Below are 23570 nucleotides of genomic sequence, written 5' to 3' on the forward strand. Positions count from 1 at the left end.
CCACTGAGCCACGCTGCTTCTCTACTCAGGTGGTGGTAGCTTGAGGTTGTACAGGAAATGAAAGAAAATCCCATAATTGTCCTTTTTTATTGTAGTTCATTTTTGTTTTAACCTTAATTTAGCAAAGCATTAGTAGTTCTTGAGAAATGCCTCCACTGCTTTCCTTAGCATTTCAAGAGAGTGTGGAGCAAGCAGACTCCTACAGACTTTGGAACCTTAATAATGTTCCTTAATATCACTTAGAACTTCTGAATCAAGAGCGAATAGATAATCTTCAATTATCTTAATTATTAACCAGCTTGCTCATCAAAGCAAGCAACTTTGTACTTTATTGTATTGAGTCAGACTCTTACATTCCCAGGCACCCTCAGGACCACTTTACTTCATGAGTCCTACTCCTCCATGCTTAATATGAGCCAGGAGATTATTTAAGAAAGTAATTTCCTCAATGTGCCACCATTAACTTTTTTTTCTTAGAATAAATGCTTTCAAAAAGTTGGTAGTCCAGAGCAGTGGTTTAACAGTGGCAGATATTTTGTGAAGTAACTTGAGCGTGGTGATTTAACCTAGAAACTTTTGGATTTTGCATTAGTATTATCTTAATTTGCTTGACAGATTTTCATCTAAAAAAAAAGCAGTCCAAATTTAAACTCACTAAAGATAAAAGGTGAAATTAATTTTTTGCATTATTAAGGTCTTAGTGGATTTTATTTGTTAGATTTATGTAGATTTATTGCAAATAAAGTACTGTTCTGAAAACTCAATAGTAATGATAGTATTTTCTAAGCATTTGCTATAACCTAATTCCTGGAATAGATTCAAGGAAATCAGATTGGTCATAGCCCCTTTCCCACATGATGCTCACGGTCTAAGAGAGGGTGGACTGATTATTTTTTCCCCCCATTTTACAAGTGGGAAAACTGAGGCAAGAAAAAATTAAACAAGTGACTTGTTGAAGGTCACAGAGCAAGCAAGTGGAAAAGCAGGAATTAGAACCCAGGTCTCCTGATTCCCTATCCCATGCTTTTTCCATTAAGCCACATGTTGTCTCAATTTACAATATTTAGCATGGTAACACTACCAGAACGATTGCAGATGGGGAGCGGGGTATTCTGGGAGAGTTGCATCCATGTTGTCGCTTTGGGTCGGAAACCACTCGACGGCATAAGACAAGACAAGAAAGTTTAATGGTATGATAAGGGAAGCAGGGAAGGGGACAGGAAAGAGGGGGGTTTGTATTTGGTTACCCTCAAGTAATAGCTGTCCCAAGACTTCTGGATCAGAAAATTAGAAATATTGTGTAACTGTTGTGAGGTTGAAAATCAACATCAAAATGAGTGGCCGTGAAAAGTGTGAGTACAGATATGCATTAAGGTAAGTGACAAGGAGGTTGAAAGATGCATTGCACTGAATTCTATTAGACAAGGGTACCAGAGGCCTAGTTAACACAGTTGCTGAGCACATGTCACTGAGTTCACGTTATGGTTTGAGGTAGCAACCAAATAGCATTATAATACTGGGCCTCTGAGCAGTATCCTTGTGGGCTTCCTGAGGGTAATGAGCTCTCTAGCACTTAATGTGACACTAAAACATCAGTTCTGCCCACAGCTCCCTACCCCTCAAAAACCTCCGGTGGATGCACAGTCCATTCATTCCAAGCCAAGCAGAAACTCCAGTTCAGCACCTGTTGCCATCTGTTCTCTCCCTCCTGTTTATTCACTCTTCTCCCACTACACACCAGCTTGCAATCAATTATCTCAAGCTAACCCACTCTGCCTTCCTTCCAGATCTATTGCTCATGCCCTCCCACTTCATCTCGGGAGACCAGAGCTCTTCCCATCTTCAAAGCCTTTCTGAAATCAAATCTCGGGGTGGTTTTCCTACATTAATCTCTCCATTTTCTATCCCCCAACTACCTCTCTAGCCCTTTCATACCACCCAAGTACCCCGTAGTGGCATTTACATACCTATCTCTTAAACTCTTTTCCCCCATCTGTAATTTAAGTGACTCTCTCCCTTGATGGATTATGAAGTCCTTGAGGATAGGGATTATGTCTTTAAACAGTATTATTCTCCAAAATCCATGGTACAGTAGCCTGCATACAATAGACATTCAATAAATGCAATGGTTCCATAAATACAACTATGTTATTGCATACTTTGTAACATATTCTACTGTATGTCTGAATTACTGTGCCTTTCTCTTCCACTTATTTAATAAGATGTTTGGTCTGGCAGTATAGTGACTGCTATTAGAATCTCTGGCCAAGTTTTTGTGGGAAGAATCTGGAACCTTTCTAGTGGAAAATTCTGCTTTTGACATCTCCGGGATGCCTTCCCTGACCAAGTGCTCATTTTGCCTACTCCCCCCTTTCTGCATCACCTGTGCTTTTGGATCTGTACCTTTTAAGCACCTGATGTTCACCTCACCCTTAGTTCCACAACACTCATGCACAAGGCTGTAATTTATTTTAATGTCGGTCTCCCCCCCTACACTGTCGGCTTCTTTTGGGCAGGGCACATGTCTGTCAAATGTTATATTGTGCTCTTCAAAGCGCTTTGTACTGGACTATGCCCATAGTAGGCACTCAATAAATGCCATTAATGGATTGAGTGTACCCTGAGTGGGCAAGGGTCAAACCTTAGAGCTTTTCCAGAAACCTTGGTACCAGTACGCCCATCTGATAGGCAGATCGAACGTCTCAGCCCTTCCCATCTACCTTACTTGTACCCTCGGTTGCCTCAGGATGGTCATGACCTTCTTGCCAAATCCAATGGCTCCTACTCCATTCTAATCCTCCTTGACCTCTCTGCTGCCTTTGACACTGTCGACCATCCCCTCCTCCTCCATACCTTATCTCACCTTGGCTTCACGACTCCGTCCTCTCCCGCTTCTCCTCTTATCTCTCTGGCCGGTCCTTCTCGCTCTCCTTCGCTGGAGCCTCCTCCCCCTCCCATCCTTTAACTGTCGGAGTTCCTCAAGGGTCAGTTCTTGGCCCTCTTCTGTTCTCCATTTACACTCACTCCCTTGGTGAACTCATTCGCTCTCACGGCTTTGACTACCATCTCTACGCAGATGACACGCAGATCTACATCTCCGCCCCTGTCCTCTCCCCCTCCCTTCAGGCTCGCATCTCCTGCCTCCAGGATGTCTCCACCTGGATGTCGGCCCGCCACCTAAAACTCAACATGAGCAAGACTGAGCTCCTCATCTTCCCTCCCGAACCCGGTCCTCTCCCAGACTTCCCTATCACCGTGGATGGCACCACCATCCTTCCCATCTCTCGGGCTCGCGATCTCAGTGTCATCCTTGACTCGTCTCTCTCGTTCACCCCACACATCCTATCCGTTACCGAGACCTGCCGGTTTCACCTCTACAATATCGCCAAGATCCGCCCTTTCCTCTCCACCCAAACGGCTACCTTACTGCTACGGGCTCTCGTTATATCCCGGCTAGACTACTGTGTCAGCCTTCTCTCTGATCTCCCTTCCTCCTCTCTCGCCCCGCTCCGGTCTATTCTTCACTCCGCTGCCCGGCTCATCTTCCTGCAGAAACGATCTGGGCATGTCACTCCCCTTCTTAAACACCTCCAGTGGTTGCCTATCAACCTCTGCTCCAAACAAAAACTCCTCACTCTAGGCTTCAAGGCTCTCCATCACCTTGCCCCTTCCTACCTCTCCTCCCTTCTCTCTTTCTACCGCCCACCCCGCACGCTCCGCTCCTCTGCCGCCCACCTCCTCACCGTCCCTCGGTCTCGCCTATCCCGCCGTCGACCCCTGGGCCACGTCCTCCTGCGGTCCTGGAACGCCCTCCCTCCTCACCTCCGCCAAACTAATTCTCTTCCCCTCTTCAAAACCCTACTTAAAACTCACCTCCTCCAAGAGGCCTTCCCAGACTGAGCTCCCCTTCTCCCTCTACCACCCCCTCTTCACCTCTCCGCAGCTTAACCCTCTTTTCCCCCCATTTCCCTCTGCTCCTCCCCCTCTCCCCGTTCCCTCAGCACTGTACTCGTCCGCTCAACTGTATGTATTTTCTTTACCCTGTTTATTTTGTTAATGAATTGTACATCGCCTTGATTCTATTTAGTTGCCATTGTTTTTACAAGATGTTCTTCCCCTTGACTCTGTTTATTGCCATTGTTCTCGTCTGTCCGTCTCCCCCGATTAGACTGTAAGCCTGTCAAACGGCAGGGACTGTCTCTATCTGATGCCGACTTGTTCATTCCAAGCACTTAGTACAGTGCTCTGCACATAGTAAGCGCTCAATAAATACTATTGAATGAATGAATGAACTGGAGTGCAGGAAGTTTGAGGGCAAGATGTGGCTGGAGCTGGGGGAAAGAAGTGGGGAAAAGCAGAAAGTGGATCTTATTCATGGTTTCCTGGTTTGTGAGAAATCAGAGAACACAGACAGGGGTGAGTGGCTCTTCTATGGAAGGCTGCTTTGTTCCACAAATATGGTTTCCTATGAACATCTGTTTCGCGCGCTCACCCCAGCTGCTGCAGAGATCAAATCAAACTGCAGAGTGTTAGCAGTTGAGCAAAAGAAGTAGAACCCTACACAGGAGCTGTTAATCAGGCAAATTATTAATTCAGTCAAGCCCCACCTCAGTAAGCATAGTCAGTTGCATTTGAGTGCTTACTGCGTGCAGAGCACTGTACTAAGCGCTTGGGAGAGTACAAAATGATATAAAAGACACGTTCTGTGTCCACAATGAGCTTACAGTCTTGATGGGGAGAGAGACATTAAATAAATTACAGATATGTACATAAGTGCTATGGGACTGAGGGTTGGGGGGTGAATAAAGGGAGCACAGGGTCAAGCAGAAGGGATTGGGAGAAATCGTAATAAAAAATCCTTTGTTTTACTTCACCCTGATGCACTATGGTTGATGGATAATTTGCAGTAAATTCACCGTATTCATATCTGAACATCAGTTATCCAAATTTTTAAATAACTCTAATCTGGATAATTGATATCAGAAAGGAAACCCAGGTTCCCGCTGGGTTTGCCTCTCATTCTTAATCTGTAGCTACTGGTGAGAAGACACCAGAGTCCCATTTATCCACTGACTGATGCTACCAGACTTCCCTTGCCCGATCAGGGTATACTCAATCCATTAATGGCATTTACTGAGTGCCTACTACGGGCAGAGTCCTGTACTCTTCACCCTGTCTGCCAACTCTATTGTTTTGTACTCTTCCATGCATTCAGTACAGTGCTCTGCACTTAGTACTCAAATATTATTGATTGATTCACCACTATTCTCCAACTCACTCTCATTGTGCCTCCCAAAGCAACCTCCTAGCTGCACCTTGTTCTTGATTCTTCTGTCTACGTCCTCTTGCTCACACCATTCCTCAGCTTAGAACCCTTCTTCCCCAAATCTGACAGACCACAGCTCTTCTCCATATTACATAGTGCTCCTCAATCCCCACCTTCTCCAACAAGCCTTTTTTGATTAATTTCCCAATACTCTAAATCACATAAACCCATCAGCCAACTCTTAGACATATGGATTTATTTATACCTATCCCTAACATTCTTGTAATCAGCATTTTCTGTGTGTGGAGCACTGTATTAAGTGTTTGGGAAAGCACAGCACAAAAGAATAGAATCCCTGCCCACAAAGACCTTACAGACTAGAGGGGGAGACAGACACTAAAATTACAGGTGGATATGTTTATAAATGGTGTGGGGAAGGTAAAATGTTTAAGGGGAACAGAGACAAGTGCACAGGCGGCACAGCGGAGAGGGCTAAAGTAGAAGTGAGGGCTTAGTCAGGGAAGGCCTCTTGGAGAAGATGTGATTTTAGAATGGCTTTGAAGATGGAGAGAGAGGTGATCAGTTGGATGTGAAGTAGGAGGAAGTTCCACGTGAGAGGGAGGATGTGGTCAAGGGGCTGGAGACAAGAAAGATGAGATCGAGGTACAGTGAGAAGGTTGGTGTTAGGGGAGTGAAGTGTGTAGGTTAAGTTGTAGGAGAACAATGAAGGAAGGTAGGTGGATGACAGCCAGTTGAGTGCTTTAAAGCCAGTGGCAAGGAGTATTTAATGTGGAGATGGATGGACAACTGTTGGAAGTTTTATGGAATGGGGAGATGTGGATGCACTGTTTTTTTGGTTTTGTTTTTCAAGAAAAATGATCCAGGCAGGAGAATGAATTATGGACTGGAGAGATGAGAGACAGAGGTCAGTAGGGAGACTGATACAGTACTCGGTCGGATATAAGTGCCTGGACCAGTATGGTAGTGGTTTGGATGGAGAGGAACTGGCAGATTCTAAAGATGTCAAGGAAGAACTGACAAGTTTTAAACTTTTTTGAGGTAGTGGCAAGATGTCCAGTGCTTGGAACGAATGGCAGGATATAGTGGGTCAGTAAAATCACAGATTACACTGGTATCTTCATATACTTTAGGGATCTTCGTGGAGAAGCAAGTTTATGTGACCCAGCAGTGTTACTAAGAGTGGGGAATTATGTGCCTGGTGGGCCTCAAAATTCTAGAAAATATGGGAGGGGAAAAAAGAATAAGAATCAATTTAAATAGCTATTCGTAAATGATATAGGCCTAAATAGCCTGATTTACAACTATTTTTAAAGACATCATCAAAATAGTTTTCTGTACAATTTATCCATTTATAGATCGATTATGTAAAACAAAGCAATAAAATTAAGCACATCAAAGTGATGCAATTCATGTTAAGCAGTTAAGAATCCTTTGAACAAGAGGCAAATGAAAAATGCAGTAAAGAACAGAAATCATCCAATAAAAATCATTCCAATAATTTTAGGAATTTATCTATGGAATCTGGTAAGCAGTTTCTGGGATGATGAGGCAGGAGTTTGATATTGATTGAAGATAGCAAAACTATTAGGAAAGGCAGAGACTTGAATGGAAGGAGTACCATATCAGGGTTCTTGATTGTGATCTGCAGTATGATATTGCCTCTCCCAGAATCTTTTCTGATCCTCTGCACTCATCTTTTAGACCCCAAACCAGACCATCAGGATCCATTGTAGATGCTGGGGGGCAATTTTAAGATGTTGCTAAAGTAAAATTAGGTATCACAAGGAAGCACAATGTTTGGCTAAAAATTCATGGAGGTGGTCAACCAATGGTCAAAGACAGATGTGGATACTTGGTGACATACAGGTGTTCTGAAATGAGGTATACTACAAAACAGTCACACTGCTGCACAGGTCTGAGTGTCATATCTGGGTTCTAGTTCCAGTTCTGCCCCTGGCCTATCATGGGTGACCATGGACCACTTAATATCTCTGGGCCTCCGTTCAAATCATCTGTAAAATGGGAATAGCCCTCCTTAAGTTGGTATTTTAATAATAATGTTGGTATTTGTTAAGCGATTACTATGTGCCAAGCACTGTTCTAACCGCTGGAGTAGATGCATGCATAATCAGATTGTCCCACAGGGCTCACAAGTCTTCATCCCCATTATACAGATGAGGTAACTGAGGCACAGAGAAGTTAAGTGACTTGCCCAAGGTCACGCAGCCGACAAGTGTCGGAGGCGGGATCAGAAGCTATGACCTCTGACTCCCAAGCCCGGGTTCTTTCCACTGAGCCACGCTGCTTAAATGGAGATGAAATGGGCTAAATGACCTAGAAGAAGCAGCGTGGCTCAGTGGAAAGAGGACGGGCTTGGGAGTCAGAGGTCATGAGTTCGAGTCCCAGCTCTGCCACTTGTCAGCTGTGTGACTGTGGGCAAGTCACTTAACTTCTCTGTGCCTCAGTTACCTCATCTGTAAAATGGGGATAAACATGATTACCCTGTATCTACCCCAGCGCTTAGAACAGTGCTCGGCACATAGTAAGCGCTTAACAAATACCAACATTATTATTAAGTTGTTGTTTCTTATGCTGTCGTGTCCGACCCATAGTGACACCATGGACCAATCTCTCCTGGAATGCCCCACCTCCATTTGCAGTCATTCTGATAGGTATCCATAGAGTTTTCTTGGTAAAAATACGAAAGTGGTTTGCCATTGCCCCCTCTTCCTTGCAGTAAACTTGAGTCTCCACCCTCAACTCTCTCCTGTGCTGCTGCTGCACAGGGGAGTTTTACCTTGTAGCAGATTGAATTCCTCTCACTATTCATTCAATAGTATTTATTGAGCGCTTACTATGTGCAGAGCACTGTACTAAGCGCTTGGGATGAACAAGTCGGCAACAGATAGAGACAGTCCCTGCCGTTTGACGGGCTTACAGTCTAATCGGGGGAGACGGACAGACAAGAACAAGCCACTGCACCAAGCTAGAATTGGAATGGATATGCCCTGCTTGACTCTCCCTCCCATAGTCAAGACTGGTAGAGTCCTGGAAACTCTCCGGGTGCGACTCTGAGAGGAGAGATCTAGAAGTGCTTCGAAAAAATAAAAACACATGCAGAGTTAGTATATGTGAATGGAATAACCATAGAGTGAAAGTAAACATGGGGAATCATTCGTTTTCTTTATTCGATGTGTCCCCCACAAAGCAGTATACATGAAGTATTTCTTCCTCTCCATAATTTTAATGTGGATTCGGGATAAATTACTGAAGTACTCAGTTTGGCAATTGAGGGTTTTTTCTTGGATTAAAAATAATTCATGTATCCTATTTGTAAAGCATTCACATTAACATTTTATTGCAGATGCTTCTTTAACCTAATGAGGACTCTTTTATTGAAATACTAATTTTTTCCTATATCATTTAATTGAAATTGACGCCTAGTCCTAAAGTGTGTGTGTGTGTGAGAGAGAGTAAAGCAGAATATCTAGAGTGAAGTTATTTTTTAATGAAAAGGGTGTGTGGGAGTTGAAGCCCGTATGATTTCAAAAATATATTACATAAATAACATCTAGTTTTAGTTATGTAAATTGGCTGTGGTACATCTCTCCATTAGTTTTAAAAGAGTGACTATCTTTGTCTTTGTCCATAAATAAATAAATATATCACACATATGGAATAGCTATTTAGATTTTTAGCCATTTAGAGAAGCAGTGTGGCTCAGTGGAAAGAGCCCGGGCTTGGGAGTCAGAGGTCATGGGTTCAAATTCTGGCTCAGCCACTTGCCAGCTGTGTGACGTTGGGCAAGTCACTTCACTTCTCTGAGCCTCAGTTACCGCATCTGTATAATGGGGATTAAGACTGTAAACCTCACGTGGGACAACCTGATCATCTTGTATCCTTCCCAGCGCTTAGAACGGTGCTTTGCACATAGTAAGTGCTTAACAAATGCCTTTATTATTATTATATTTTTTAAATGAATGTAATTCAAATGGTTTAGAAGTATAAATAAAACAACTTCACAGAACATTCCAAACTTCTCAATCCCAAATTTAATTTGTTATATATTCACCCGTAAATGATAATGTTAGTATTTATTAAGTGCTAACTAATGAATACATGAAAAAAAAATTTTCCCACAGTCTACTATACACATGAAACTGGTAGCTCATACATTGGCCCTACACTACCCAAGGATAGAGTCGTGGTTCTGAACTTGGTCACAGTTCTTGTCCAACACGGAACACACCAAGTATCTTATTCTCATTTACAGATGAAGAAACCGAGTGCCATAGAGGTTGCGATTTGCTCATGTTTACATAGTAGGCTAGTGGCAGGGCTGGATTTCAAACCTGGGTCTCTTTACTCTGTCCTATGCTCTTTCCATTAGACCTTGCTGCCTCCCTTCATCTCCTGAACCTGTTCATTACCTTTCATGTTGGAAGTTAGTATGTAGAATTACTCTGGAAAACAGCAGTCATCTTTTAATGGTCCTTTGCCTTTAATTCCAAAAGTTTCTATGTTGTGAAAATGGGTAAGCGGCAAGGCCTAGTGGATAGAGCATGGGAGTCAGAAGAACATGGGTTCTAAGTCCTGCTCCACCACTTGTCTGTTGTATGACCTTGGGCAAGTCATTTCTGTCCCTCAATTACCTCTTCTGTAAAGTAGGGATTAATACAGAGCCCCAAGTGGGACATGGTTTATGTCCAACCTGATTAGCTTATCTACTTATGATTCAAAAGTTTTCTTTTTATCATTGTACTTTTGCCTAAGTGTAGAGATGTCTTATTTTTATGTATGTGCTTTAAGTTATTCCAGCCTATTGGAATACCAAGAAGGTTCAGTACTGGAACATAATTATTTTTAAATGATTTAATTTTATATCAAAAAACTATGATCTAATGGATGATAAACCTAGTTCCACAGTTTTGTTGAGGTCACCTTATAAGGTCTTGGGTGGGAGTGAGGAGTAGAAAATTTCCTGCTGTTTTATCAGCTGTTAAAAATTTGACATCCTGAACCAAGGCCAATCAATCAGGCAATGGTATTGGATGCTTACTTGTGTAGTGCACTCTCCAGGTGCTTGGGAGAGAACAGTTCAACAGAATTGGTAGACATGTTCCCTGCCCACAACAAGCTCTAGTCTAAAGGGAAAGAGTCATTAATATAAATAAATAAATTGTGGCTTTGTGCATACATGCTGTGGGGCTGAGGGTAGGGTAATTACTAGGTGCCCGAAAGGTACAGATCTAAGTGCAGAGGTGATGCAGAAGGGAGTGGACTGAACTTTTTTTTTTTGAGAAAAATGATTTAGGTAGCGGAGTAAATATGAACTGGCATGGTGAGACACAGAAGGCAGGGAGGTCAGCGAGGAGGCAGATACTGTAGTTAAGGTGGGATAGGATACGTTCTCGGATCAGGAATAGTAGCAGTTCGGATGGAGAAGCAGATTTTAGTGATGTTGTGAAGTTATGGGTCTGGGAGTCAGAGGACCTGGGTTCTAATGCCAACTCCATCATTTGTCTGCTGTGTGACTTTGGTCAAGTCATTTAACTTCTCTGTTCCTCAGTTACCTCATCTGCAAAATGGGGATTAGGACTGAGAGACTTATGTAGGACAGACATTATGTCCAACCCGATTATCTTGTATCTACCCCTATGCTTAGTACAGTGTCTGGCAGATAGTAAATGGTTAACAAATACCATAAAAAGAGTAGAACCTACAGGATTCGGTGACAGATTGAATATGTGGGTTGTACGAGAGATGTCGAGGAATGCCAAGGTTACTGGCTTGTAAGATCGGGAGGATAGTGGCATTGTCTACAGTGGTGGGAAAGTCAAGAGGAGGACAGGGTTTGGGTAGAAAGATAAGGGGTGCTATTTTGGGCATGTTTAGTTTGAGATGTCAGAGGGACAGCCGGGCAGAAATGTCCTGAAGGCAGGAGAAAGTGTGAGACTGCAGAGAAGGAGAGAGGCTGGGGCTGGAGAGGTAAATTTGGGAATCATCTGCTTAACATTAGTAATTGAAGCCATGGGAGCAAATGAGTTCTCTAAGGGAGTGGGTATGGATGGAGAATAGAAGGGGACCTAGAACTGAGCCTTGAGGGACCCCCACTGTCGGAGGGTGGGAGGCAGAGGAGGAGCTGCCAGAGAGATAGGAGGTGATCCAGGAAAGGACCATGTCAGTGAAGCCAAGATTAGGTAATGTTTCAAGAAGGGGTATCCTGTAGTGTCAGGCAGCTGAGAGTTCTAGGAGGATTAGGATGCAGTAGAGACTGTCAGATTTGGCAAGAGGAAGGTCATGGATGACCTTAGGGTGGTTTTGTGGCCCAAAGGGACAGTTACAGAGTGTAATTGCCATTCAGTGAGAGGAGTCTTATTTCATTTACTTTCACCAGGGCTCAGTAGTTCATCCCTACAAGATGCTGAAGCAGAGCAGAAGAGGATAGTGAAGGCTGGTTAGTTTTTTCTTCACTAGAAGTCTGGGAACATTCTCTCTAGGGTGCAGAGGGCTTATGTTTCCAGAGACTTCTGAAACATTACCTTCTCAAAGTGCATTACCACTTGCTTCCACCCAGGAGTCAGTAGTCTGACCTGGGATTAGAGAGTAAGGTCATGGTTATCCCTTGCCATGTTGAAGGCTACAAGGTATTCCTCTATCATCTTTTATACCCTCTTCTTTCAGGTGTACTTTAGCTCTCAATAAATGAATAAATCAGAGGCACTTTAGGAGGTTTTACTTTAGATGTGTGATATGTTTAAAAGAGCATCAGTCCCTCCATCAGGCTACAATGTATACGGTGCCTTCAGTCATTCTTCTAGTTGAACAATTCCCTAAATCAAAATTTAGGTCACTGAGCTTATGTTGACCTAAGCTCAAAAAGCTGAATCTGTTAGGGCTCATTAATTCCATTTGTTGTAATGGGTTAGGGGGAGTGGGGAGGAGGAAGACTTTATCTAAGAAGACATACCTTACAAATCAGTCGCATGGGTAGTTATCAGTGTGATGTTGTCTGTGGAGCCAGGCTCCAAGGTCTTGCTTTGGTCAGACTGTGATTAGGCCCAATCATTTTTGTACTTAAGAATCAATCTCCTCTGTGTCATTTTGTAGGCCCTTTCACAGATGTCGTCACTACGAACCTGAAGCTTGGCAATCCTACCGACAGAAATGTATGTTTTAAAGTGAAGACCACAGCACCACGTAGATACTGTGTAAGACCGAACAGTGGAATTATTGAAGCAGGAACATCAATCAATGTATCTGGTAAGTTGTTCAGTAGTGGTTGGCTTGGTACCTTGGAGGCAGGCTCATTATTCACTGTTCTTTAAACTATCCTGGGAGAAGTGGGAGTAAAAAGAAGAAAATATGACTTTTCTTAATCAGAACCTGATACTTTTAATCTTTTTCTTGCGCATCTTTTGTTTCTGTTATCAGTGTTCCTCTCTGCTAATGTTTACAACCTTTTCATCTCAATAGGACAAAATTAAAAAGGCGACCCAAATAGTTCTCTTCTGGATTCACTTGATTATTTTCATTCCCTTAAAGGATAGCATGGAACTGTCTGAATTAACACAACTTTAATTACTGAGGGGATAATCATAATTGCTTATCTAAGTTAAATGTCTATTGAGTTTAACCTTAAAATTTTCTGTAATTGGCAACTTCATTGTACTGATAATGAAAACATAAGGGTACGCAAATTTGGGGTGTTTCTTAGAATAGATATTTCTGAGGGGACTACTTTCCATCTGAAGGTGCGTCTATTTCACAGAGTGTAAGATTTTACTTTTATGTATCTGCTTCCAAAATATCTATCAGTTAAATATTTCAATGGATTTTGAAAGTGAGTTTATGGTGAGCTAAGGTTTTGTGTTTTGGTGGCAAAGGTTACATAGTTGTGACCATTAATATTCTAAATTGTGTTGTCAGGGGAAACAAGTGTGAAGTGGTAAAATTCTAAGCTCATTGAAAATACTGTGCTTCATGTGTAACAGATTTTATATTTTTGAAATGGTCACTGAATTATACTGTCTTTAAAGTAGGAAGCACCATCATCTATGTGCTTCGATCTATGACCTTTGGAAATCTGATATTTGCCCCAGTCCTACCATATGGATTTTAATCCTGGCTCTCACTGTCCTGCAGTGTGACCCAGGGCAAATCACCTAACTTCTTTGCCTCAGTTTCCACATTCAGTACCTATTCTTTCTCCCTCTTAGATTGTGAGCCCTGTGTAGGACAGGGAATGTCTGAGCTGATTATCCTGTGCTTGGTGTATAGTAAGTGCTTAACATGAACTATGATTATTTTTGTTATTATTATTATTATGACTTAAGACCCACTTCTGCAGTAGAGCACAAACCCATCAAAGGAAGTTAGGTCCATGATAAATAGCATTAAACTTAAGAACTAAGTAAGTGAAAAACTGAAGTTCTGAGTAGAATAAGGTAAGGATTGAAAGGCTATGAATGTCATTTGGTAAACGTGCTCTAATAGCTGAAACTTAGCTTATGTCCAGTTGACATAGTTTGGCCGAGGCCCATCAGGAAACAAAGTTTAAAAGCCCATATTGAAATAGCTTACAACTTATAAAGTGCATGAAGAATTTGCGAATGGAGTAGCAGTGCGAAAAAACAAAAATACATTTCCAAAATTTTCTCAGTTAGATATAGAGGGACCCAAGGTAAGTGTGAATTCAAGTGTTAGATATTACAAATTATAGATGATTGAACTTGCTTTGGGTCGCAAATGCTGTCCACTGGAGCAGAGTAAAAATACTTAAGCATTCAAGGAATTAAATTGTCTCTAAAAGGAATTACTAATGTTATTCACAAATGTATTATGGATTTTGGCATTGGTTCTTTAATAAAATTTTGAATCAACCCATTTGAATTTGAGAGTGAATATTTGTCTTTAACAGATTCTCAGGAAGTTCTTATGAAATTTCAACTTGCACTGTTGCCTTCCCATGGACTTTCTCGTAGGAATTAAATGAAAAATTATTCCATGTAATCTTTCCTGTCGTGTAGCTTTAGGTTTTTCTAGTAGGGAAAGCAACTCAAAAAGTTTGGGCTTGTTAGTTTAAAAAAAAAAATGAACCCATCAGTCTCAAGTGATATTTTCCTCATACTTCCCCAGTCTCTTCCTCCTCATGTGGAATAATGAGGAAATGCTACAGTATTTATTTCCATGATCACTTCCTCAGGAAGAATGGGTATAAATGGAAACTATCTTTTGTGCCCTGATCTTGGTTGATCATAAGATTCTAGCCAAAAATCCTTTGGACTCACTTATAGAACTATGACTTTTTTTTCTGAAAATGTATCCCAGGTCGAAACTAGTTATTCCATAAAAACAGTATAAATGGGGGATTCATTTCTGAATAACGGTCAAATACCTTATTTTTAATCATTATTTCCCAGAATTACATACTAAAGAATTGTAGGTTAATAGAGTGCTGTTAATGTATTTATTGTTAGGTTCCATGATAAGGTAACCAACTTCATTGGAAGTAAAATTGATTGTCAGTCCTCTCTAATGATGTCCTCCTGGCGATTATTCCAGCCTGCTGGCTTCTCCGGTTCTCCCTCCTCCTCCTGATTTAAGCTCCCCCCCCCCAATATCTTGGCTTTTAATGTTGTTTTCCCATTTTTCCAATAGTACCTGTGCACCCCCTTGTCTTGTTCACTCCCCTAAACATGCCCCCTCTCCTTTCCCCCCTCCTACCTGGAGCCTGGTAAGGGTGGAAAACACCCCAAGTCCTGCCAGAAGGGGACAAGAGGTAGAGCCATATCCCATCCTATCTCCACAGGGCTATACCCCCGTTAGTGCCAATCCCCTGGGCTAGCCTGGCAAGGTCACACTGGAGAGCCCTGCCATACTCCCTCCATTGTAGTAGGCTGGTAGTTTGATTCTGTGAGCATGAAGTGGAGGAAAGTATTTTTTAGGACAACAAGGTCCCGAAGCTTGAGTTTTCTCAGATGATTAAATACAAGAGGAACTAAATTAATTGGACATAATTCACAGCCCTCGGTTTCTACATTGTGTATTTTGAGTATGGCTGTTAGTACAGTTTTTAATTCCAAGAAACCTTACCCCAGGAAAAAGTGACTGAAATTGTCCACTTATTATGGACTAGTAGACTAAGCTCCTTGTGAATAGGGAACCTGTCTACCAACTCTGTGGTATTGTACTCACCCAAACAGTGCAGTGCTCTGCATGCAGTAAGTGTTCAATAAATAAGATTGATTTTTAATGCACCTGCTTTTCCAAAGTTTATGTGCACATAGTAAGAGCGCAGTAAATGCCATTGATGATGATATGCTGTTGGCTAGACTGCTGTTAGGCATTTAAGAAGCATTCTTACATTACATGTCTATGTGGGTGGAATGGAGTTGTGGTATCAGAAGAAATGAACACCATGCCATTCTACGTGTGCATACTACAGTGTGAATTTGTCAGGAACATAATCCCTCTGGAAAAGGACTACCTTTATATATTGGCCTGTATTTTGCTTTCTGTAGTGTGCATCTTCAATAAAATGTGTCCCTCTGCCTATTGAAGGATAGCAAGGTAGTTCTCTCGTGTTACTTCTGTTTAAAAATCTTAAGGAATTTAATTGATGTTCTTTAGTTGGAGAGAAGTTTTTGGTGCCAAAATATGTTACCTGGATAGTATTTCTAAAATAGTAGGTCTTTTGAGAATTTAGTTTTCCAGCCATTCGGAACACATTGTTCTAATCCATGTGCCTCATTCCCGTCTAAGTAATTTGAGGAGAATGACAAAAAGTGAAAGCACTTGACTTCAAACTCAGCTTCTCTGGCTGAAAGTGTTTTCATCTTATGTCATCCTCCTCAACAGAGTCCTAAATAGTTAAAAAATGCACAGGTCTGGTGGGTAGAAGTAGGACTTTCCTAAATGTACTATTCAATCAGTTGTGTTTATTGAGCACTTCCTATATGCAGAGCACAGCACTAAGTGTGTGAGAGAGTACAGTGTCACAGAGTTGGTACACAGATTCCATGTCCTCAACAAGCTTATAGGCTAGAGAGGGAGACAACACTAAATTCACCAAACTCTTTTCTTCCACTTTGACTTTCCTATGTTACTGCTTTGCTCAGGTTATCTCTGACATTCGTTTAGCAGAGAGCATGTCTGCTAATTCTGTTGTATTGTCCTCTCCCAAATGCTAAGTACAGTGCTCTGCACATAGTAAGTGATCAGTAAGTACATCGATTGATCGAAGCTCTTGAAGAAGATGTTGATCATATCCTAAAATTAAAATTTATATGAAAACACCATTTTTAGGGTTCCATCTTTTCACTCTACACTGATAGTTTTGCAGATTCAGGAAAAGTTTTCAGATTTTCATATATTCTTTTTATGTTATCTTAATGTTTTGCATAGAGTGATATATTATCCATCCTAATGAGTCTTTTCTTTCTCAGTGATGTTACAGCCTTTTGACTATGATCCTAATGAGAAGAGTAAACACAAGTTCATGGTTCAATCAATGTTTGCGCCGACTGACACCTCAGATATGGAAGCAGTAGTAAGTGTTGTAGGTTTTGTTCACTTAAACATGCCTTAAAACATGCATGTTAGGTTGTATGAAACATTCATATGATTTTTGTAATTTCACCCTTTTGTTTCCACCTTCTTGTCTGTTGCTTTCATCACTACCTAGCCTTTCCTCTTCTCCCCAGTTTTTCTGTATATATGATCTCTCTCTCTCTCTGTGTCTCACTTTCACTGTGCCTGTCTCTAGCTCTTCTCCTGTCTCTCTGCCTGTCCGATTCTTTCATGGTCCTTTCTTTTTCCTCTGTCTCATCAATATTATCAATATCATGCTTACAGAGCACTGTACTAGGGCCTTGAGAACATGTAATAGAAGTAAAGGTCCTGCCCGGGCTTACAATTTAGTATCTCCTGCTTATCTTCCACACTTCTTCCCATGTCCCCAAGTTGGCCCAACTGTCCTGGCAGGCACTACTGCTCGCCGTCCCAAACAACCTGCTGGTTTTCATTCTTCCTCAGCCCCTGTCTTCATCCTTCTCCTTTTTTGCCCCACCTCTGCCAGCTCTTTTCCTCTCCCTTCCCTGCTCACACCATCTTCTCTCTGTGCATTTTTTCTAAGTCTTGCTCTTCCCTCTGTGAACATCTGTTATTTTTGATGGCTGCTGAATTGATGCTTGGGAAAGGGTCAGGAGTGCAAGAGCCAACATGTTTTCAGGCTGTTCAGTTTGAGTCCTGGTGAAGTGGGGTCAGGGCCTTAGGCAGTTTTGGAGGTCTTTCCCTCAGCCTGCTTCAGTGACTGACACCAGAATGGTAGTCACGGGGGCAGAGGGCCCCCAAATGGCCTAACCACCTTTACTTCCTCCACTTCACTCCAGACCGCGGAATTTTCCTACAACCCACTCTCTACAAGATATACCTATCTGGATCTTGAAAGTGCTAGGGTTATGCAGGATTTAGGTTGTTCTGCCTGGGGTAGCTTGTCACCCAACTGTTTCTTCCATTCTCGTAGAGTTTGTCTGCATCTCGTCTGACTCCACCATCCCCAGAGCTCCCCTTCCTCTGGCCCAGCCAGCCTTTTGTCCTCAAATCCCAGAAGGGAGGGCTTCTGGCTTCCTGTCCTTCCCTACTTTCCCTTTCCTGTTGCCTGCAAAGCTGCAGGGATAGAACCACACACATTTTTAGGGGGGTGTATAAACACAATTGTGGAAACATACTCTTTTCAGGATCATTTAACACTTCGTAAGGGCAGAGAGGAGTCGAATAGAAATTGGGCACTAGGGCATAACCATTTGCCTTTATAGGATTAGTGATAAATCACCATGAGACAAAAGCTCATTTTGAAATAAAATGCATTTTTTTTTATAGATAGAGCCTGTTGCTCCCTAATCCCCAATGATCCTTTTGGTAGAGAGTTAGCATTATGATGATGTAAGGGATAAAAGCAAAATTTAATAAATGGTGAGTTCACCCAGAGCCCTAACTGCCAGAAGTATAGATCAGGTTTGGGCTAATGTCTTTTTTCTCAATTGTTCTAAAAATCAAAATCATTAAATTTTCCTTAGGGTGTGGTGGTATATTCTGGGCCAAATTGTACTTCTGCTCTGCCAAGTGAAAAAGGGAAAGACCATTCACCTAGTTTGTGCTTGGAAATTTTGGCAAAACTCTGTGCTCTTGCATTAATATTTCTAAACTGACCAGAAAATATACTGCACCACCAATTTTTTTTAACTTACTCATCTAAAACTGCCTCTCTTTTTGAACGGTTCTGAGTAACCTTCTTAGCTAAGCTTATTAGATTCAAAGTTCCCATGTTAAGAATCCCTGCAAGATGAAGCTCTTAGAATTTCCCCTTTCCCCTATATATTTTACAATATGAAGGATGTTGCTGCCAAGGTCATTGGCTGTATGTATGAACAGTCCCATAAGGTTTTCAAAGTAATTCTATCTGACATGAGAATCTTTTCTTTTTCCCCATAAAAACTGCATGGGAAGCAAAGTTTAACCTGTTTCAGTTAAAGTAGGCGAACTAAGTTTGCAGAATGGAAAAAAAGGTGACAGATGGTATTGCAACCCCAAAAGAATGGGATGGTTGGAGTGGCTTATGCAAAGGTAAATTTTTTAAATTGGACGAAGTATAGATAATTGGGTATGCTGTATAGGAAAAAGGATACTTATACCTGTCTATTGGAGGTTAGCTAAATAACCTAGAGACAATTGGAGTGACCGCATTGTTCCTATTTCTGCATGACATTTGGAGAAGGGAACAATTTTCGGTTTGCAAAAAAGTTATTGGGGCGTGGGAGCGCACTTACAATGTTTTTCTATTAAGGGGATATTTGGTAGGATAAGCAGAGCTGGAAGAAATTACTTTTCCCAGAAACCTTTTTAAAGCAACCCAGTGAGGCAACCAAAAGTAGAATACCAATTTCATCTAGAAAATATCAGCAGACAAATTTATTTATTTCTCATTTATTCCAGCTACTGCAGAAAAATATATTTTTATAAGGTTAGAGGATAAAGCTTCCAAATGAAAATGTGTATGGTCAGTTGGTCCTTAGAAAAAGATGCAGCTGTGAATATGTGCATTTTGTCTTTTTAATTTAGCCAACCATACTTTGAAAAGAAAACTTCAGGTGGTTTATGAGGGGAAATTGGGGAGAGACTAATTGAGAAAAGGATACTTAACTGTAATTCTGTAACTTGGATCATCTCCCCTTTTATAGGAAAGAAGCATTTCAAAATTTGGTCCTGTTTCCTGAAGTAGTACATTTTGCATTTATGATATGGTGTGCATGACTCATACAGAATGAGATTCTGCAAAAATCAGTGCTGACAGGGGAATTCATATTTTGCACTCAGTGAAGTCAAAATTTCCTTTGTCCACACACAGTAGCAAATTCAAATAATTACCGCTTTTCTAAGCAGACTTGGATTTACTAATAACCCCAGTTTGACCCAATATTTTTATAACATGATTTTACTGTGTTTCGACTTTAATAAGCATCAGAACTTTACATGAAGTGTTTCTAAAATTTCACTGAGAAGAAACCCAATTACCCCACCAGCTTGATTTTTCTAATGATTAACTTTGAATGTGTTTAGTGGAAGGAAGCAAAACCAGAAGATCTTATGGATTCAAAACTTAGATGTGTGTTTGAGCTACCAGCAGAGAATGACAAACCTGTAAGTATTTTTACAGGCAATATTTACTGTATTTACATGGTTAATTATATGCCAGAAGATTTTATGTAATATTCTTGGCCTTACATGTCCAGGAGGAGGAAAATCAGCCCTCACTAATGCACAGTGCAGTTACCTCCAGCCGTTCCCTCTGATTCTGCTTGGTTTTTTTCCCCCAAATCAGAATTCAAACTTAAAACACCTCTAATGACTGAAAATGTTCTGTCTTGATCTAAAAATGCCCTGTACTGTTCTGAAGATGTTCTATCCTGGTAATAGTGCCCACATGTTGTCTACTTGCTGTATGCCCTGTGTGGGAAATGAGATCACCATTCCGTTTCTTGGAATTGTCCATCCTTTTTTTCCTCTATGCTTCCCTAATTTGTCCCATTGCCACCAAAGCCATACTATATTTCTGTTGAGATGTGCAGCACTGTCTGTTGAGATCCCAAATCTCCTATGAATAGTTCCCAAATAAATTTAGTTCTTCACAGAATGCCAATTAGGAAATATAAAGTTTTTCATAGTAAATAAGGGTATGCAAAGAACTGCTGTTACCATAAGCAAAAAAATTCCAATATGAGATTATTAGATTCCATGTTGATATAAATCTTATTTCATTGTCCTCTGCCATAATTCCTGGGCTCCAGCAACTAGAGAATTGATAATTTTATTCAAAAAATCAATCTATTTTGCTTTGTTCATCTAAGACACAAAAATATTTTCTAATAGTCCAATACTATGTGTTTTTTTTAAAAAACAGCATGATGTAGAAATAAATAAAATTATATCCACAACTACATCAAAGACAGAATCTTCTGTAATGTCTAAATCTATAAGTTCCTCTTTGGATGATCCTGAAGTTAAGAAGGTAATGGAAGAATGTAAGAGGCTGCAAGTTGAACTTCAGAGGTTACGGGAGGAGAACAAGCAATTTAAGGTAATTACTTTTTTGTGATGTTATACCCTCAGTTCCCTTCTGGATGGTTGTCCAGATGTTAATTGTTTGACTTTATCATAATTTAAAAATTATTAATGAATCTTACTACAATGAATGTCTTAACTGACTTTTTATTTATCATTTATTATGTAGCAACATGTACCATGCCGAACTGTATAAATCGTGATGATAATGCTGAAGTGGTCTCTTAGTCCTGAGCATGCCTTTCAACATACACTAGAATTCCTCTTCTTTTTAATGAAGCTGAGGTCAGAACATCAGACTTCCTCTTTAGGAAATGTTGAAAAAACCTCTTTTGTAACAGCAGTTATTGTCTCCTTCTAGTCACGTCATAATAATTTGCTTCTTTGGCTGAGGTAGACTTAAATCACTTGGTAAATATTTTCAACTGTACCTGAAACATCTTTTTAAATCTTTCTCTTTCGAAGAAAAGTGTTCCATTCTATGTCACCCAAAGTGGGGAAAAAAAGTAAAAGTGGTCTCAATCCAAAGTAATGTGTAGCCTGCTTTTGAAATTAATCGCCTTGTGATATACATTTTATCTGGATTGCATTTGAAATAGTAAACTGTCTTCATGTTGCTTATTAGACTCTTTTTCTATATAAATACTTTAGACCTCTATTCTCTCCTACTTGACTGGTACCCTACTTTAATGCTTTGAATGCAGATATCAGTGTGTTTATGGAAAGAAGAGTTAGGATAACTTAATATGCAATCAAGCACTAGAACTTCAAGTTTTGGTGTGTTAGGGATGAATATAACATCACCTGTGCTTGGGTTGTATTGATGATAGTTGTGCTTTGGGAAGTAGGTTAAAACCCTTTTCTTAGTAAGTCTTAAAATTTCAAGAACCAAATTCTAAAGCCATTTCTGCTGACTCTTCTTGCACTAGAATGGACCTCTTTGTGACTACAGATGTACCCCCTGTTCTGAGACGCCATAATACATAAAAGTTGGAGATTCCATGCATTAATTGCAGGTGTGGCCCTGTATCCGTCCGACATTTTATCCAGTTGCTGCTGGAAAATCAATATCCTTCTTGCCCCCACTCCCGCCATGCCATTCTGCTCTTGTTTTGCCCTCTACTGAGCAGATATCTTCTCCCCCCAATCTAATTCAGCCTTTCCCTTCCTTTTCTCCTTCCAATTCCCCCCCGCCCCAATTTTTTACAAAGTTAGTGACGTGTAATTCTCAAGCCCTGCTGATGGGCTCTCTCTGCTTTGTGAACCCTCCTCCTGCTGCCTGAAGCAGCAGAAGCAAGCACACGTGGACACTGGAGACAGGCCTGGAGGGGAAGGAAAGGAGAGAAGGGAAGGCAGCAAGGGGAGCCTGCACTAGGGAATAAAAACTGCAGGAGCCAAGAGAGGGCCAGTATGGAATCCAAGAAGGCACTGCAGAGTCCATGGAGCTCTGGGAGGGGGACGGGAAGGAAGGCGGGTGCAGAATCCATGGAGACCTGGGGGATAGCATTGGGAGCCAGCGAGCAACTGGGTCAAACAGAGCTGCCTCCTTCCCTCAAGGGGTTGGGTGCCAGGTGTCCAGCCACTGGGAGGAGAACGCAGGTACAGTATTTTCCTCCCCTCTCCTGCTGACAGTTGCCAAGGTGCATGGACTGAGGGGTGTTCTACACACTTCATTAATTTGTCCCAAAAAAACCCCAAAACTGAGGTGCTGGAGATACAAAGATGGTCATTCATTTTTTAGTTGTTTAGGGTTTTTTTTTCTTAGTTGTATAGGTTTTAGTTGCACGATGTGGCAGTGTACCGGGCTGGGAGAGGGCTCCAGAAGAGGAAACTAGCATATTACATGTAAGGCTGCGGGGAGGCGTATCTCACAATACAACAGTTCACAAAATACCCAGATTTTCAAGGAACATTTACACAAGTTCCTTGGGGCTCACCTATATATAACTGAGTAGAAGGAAATGGCAAAAGCAGGCCAGGGTCTTGTTGGCTAATTCATAGAGTTAATTTGAGATTATTTTAGAAGCATTGTGGTCTAGTGGACAGAGTATAGGCTTGGGAGTCAGGGGACTTGGATTTTAAGCCCAGCTATGCCATTTGCTTGCTGCGACTTTGGGCAAGTCGTTTAACTTCTCAGTGTCTTAGTTTCCTCATCAGTAAAATGGCAATTCACTACCTGTCTTCTCTCTTATTTAGGCCCCAAACTCTATGTGGGACAGGGACTCTGTCTGACCAGATTATCTTGTATTGGCCCCAGAGCTTTAGTACAGTGTTGGGCAGATAAGTGCTTAACAAATACCACAGTTTTAGATACAGCTGTGGATACTAAGAAAGAATCCCATCATCGTTGAGAAACAGAGTTCAACAAGACCTTGGCATATTTGGATTGCATTCCTGTACATGGCCCAAATGGCTAAACTGCAATAAGCAAGGAAAGCAAGGGGGTTAGGGTTTTATTGCTGCAGGAACCTCACCTTTGTTTCCCATGGGGCTTAATTAAAAATCCCTGTTTTGTGGTCCCTTCTGATAAGGAAGCACGAGATCTGTCGAGCCATGGCTAACAAGGGATTAGCGTGACTCATTCTTGTGAAAATCAGTGTAGGATTGGGGCAGGTGGTGGAGTGCAGCGTAAATAAGTCCCTTCTAGGTCATTGATATGTAC

At 41.3% G+C, this 23570-nt stretch overlaps 1 protein-coding gene across 1 annotated transcript in view; it reads left to right on the forward strand.

Annotated features, from left to right (window-relative positions):
* Nucleotides 1–23570, forward strand: part of VAPB (VAMP associated protein B and C) — a 35523-nt gene that overhangs the window by 3806 nt on the left and 8147 nt on the right. The window contains exons 2-5 of the mRNA XM_001510971.4: nt 12398–12550; nt 16735–16838; nt 19907–19987; nt 20748–20924. Of these exons, the coding sequence (XP_001511021.1) occupies nt 12398–12550; nt 16735–16838; nt 19907–19987; nt 20748–20924 (515 nt within the window). The remainder of the gene's footprint in view (nt 1–12397; nt 12551–16734; nt 16839–19906; nt 19988–20747; nt 20925–23570) is intronic.

Source organism: Ornithorhynchus anatinus, chromosome 8 (genome assembly GCF_004115215.2).
Source record: "Ornithorhynchus anatinus isolate Pmale09 chromosome 8, mOrnAna1.pri.v4, whole genome shotgun sequence".
NCBI lineage: Eukaryota > Metazoa > Chordata > Mammalia > Monotremata > Ornithorhynchidae > Ornithorhynchus > Ornithorhynchus anatinus.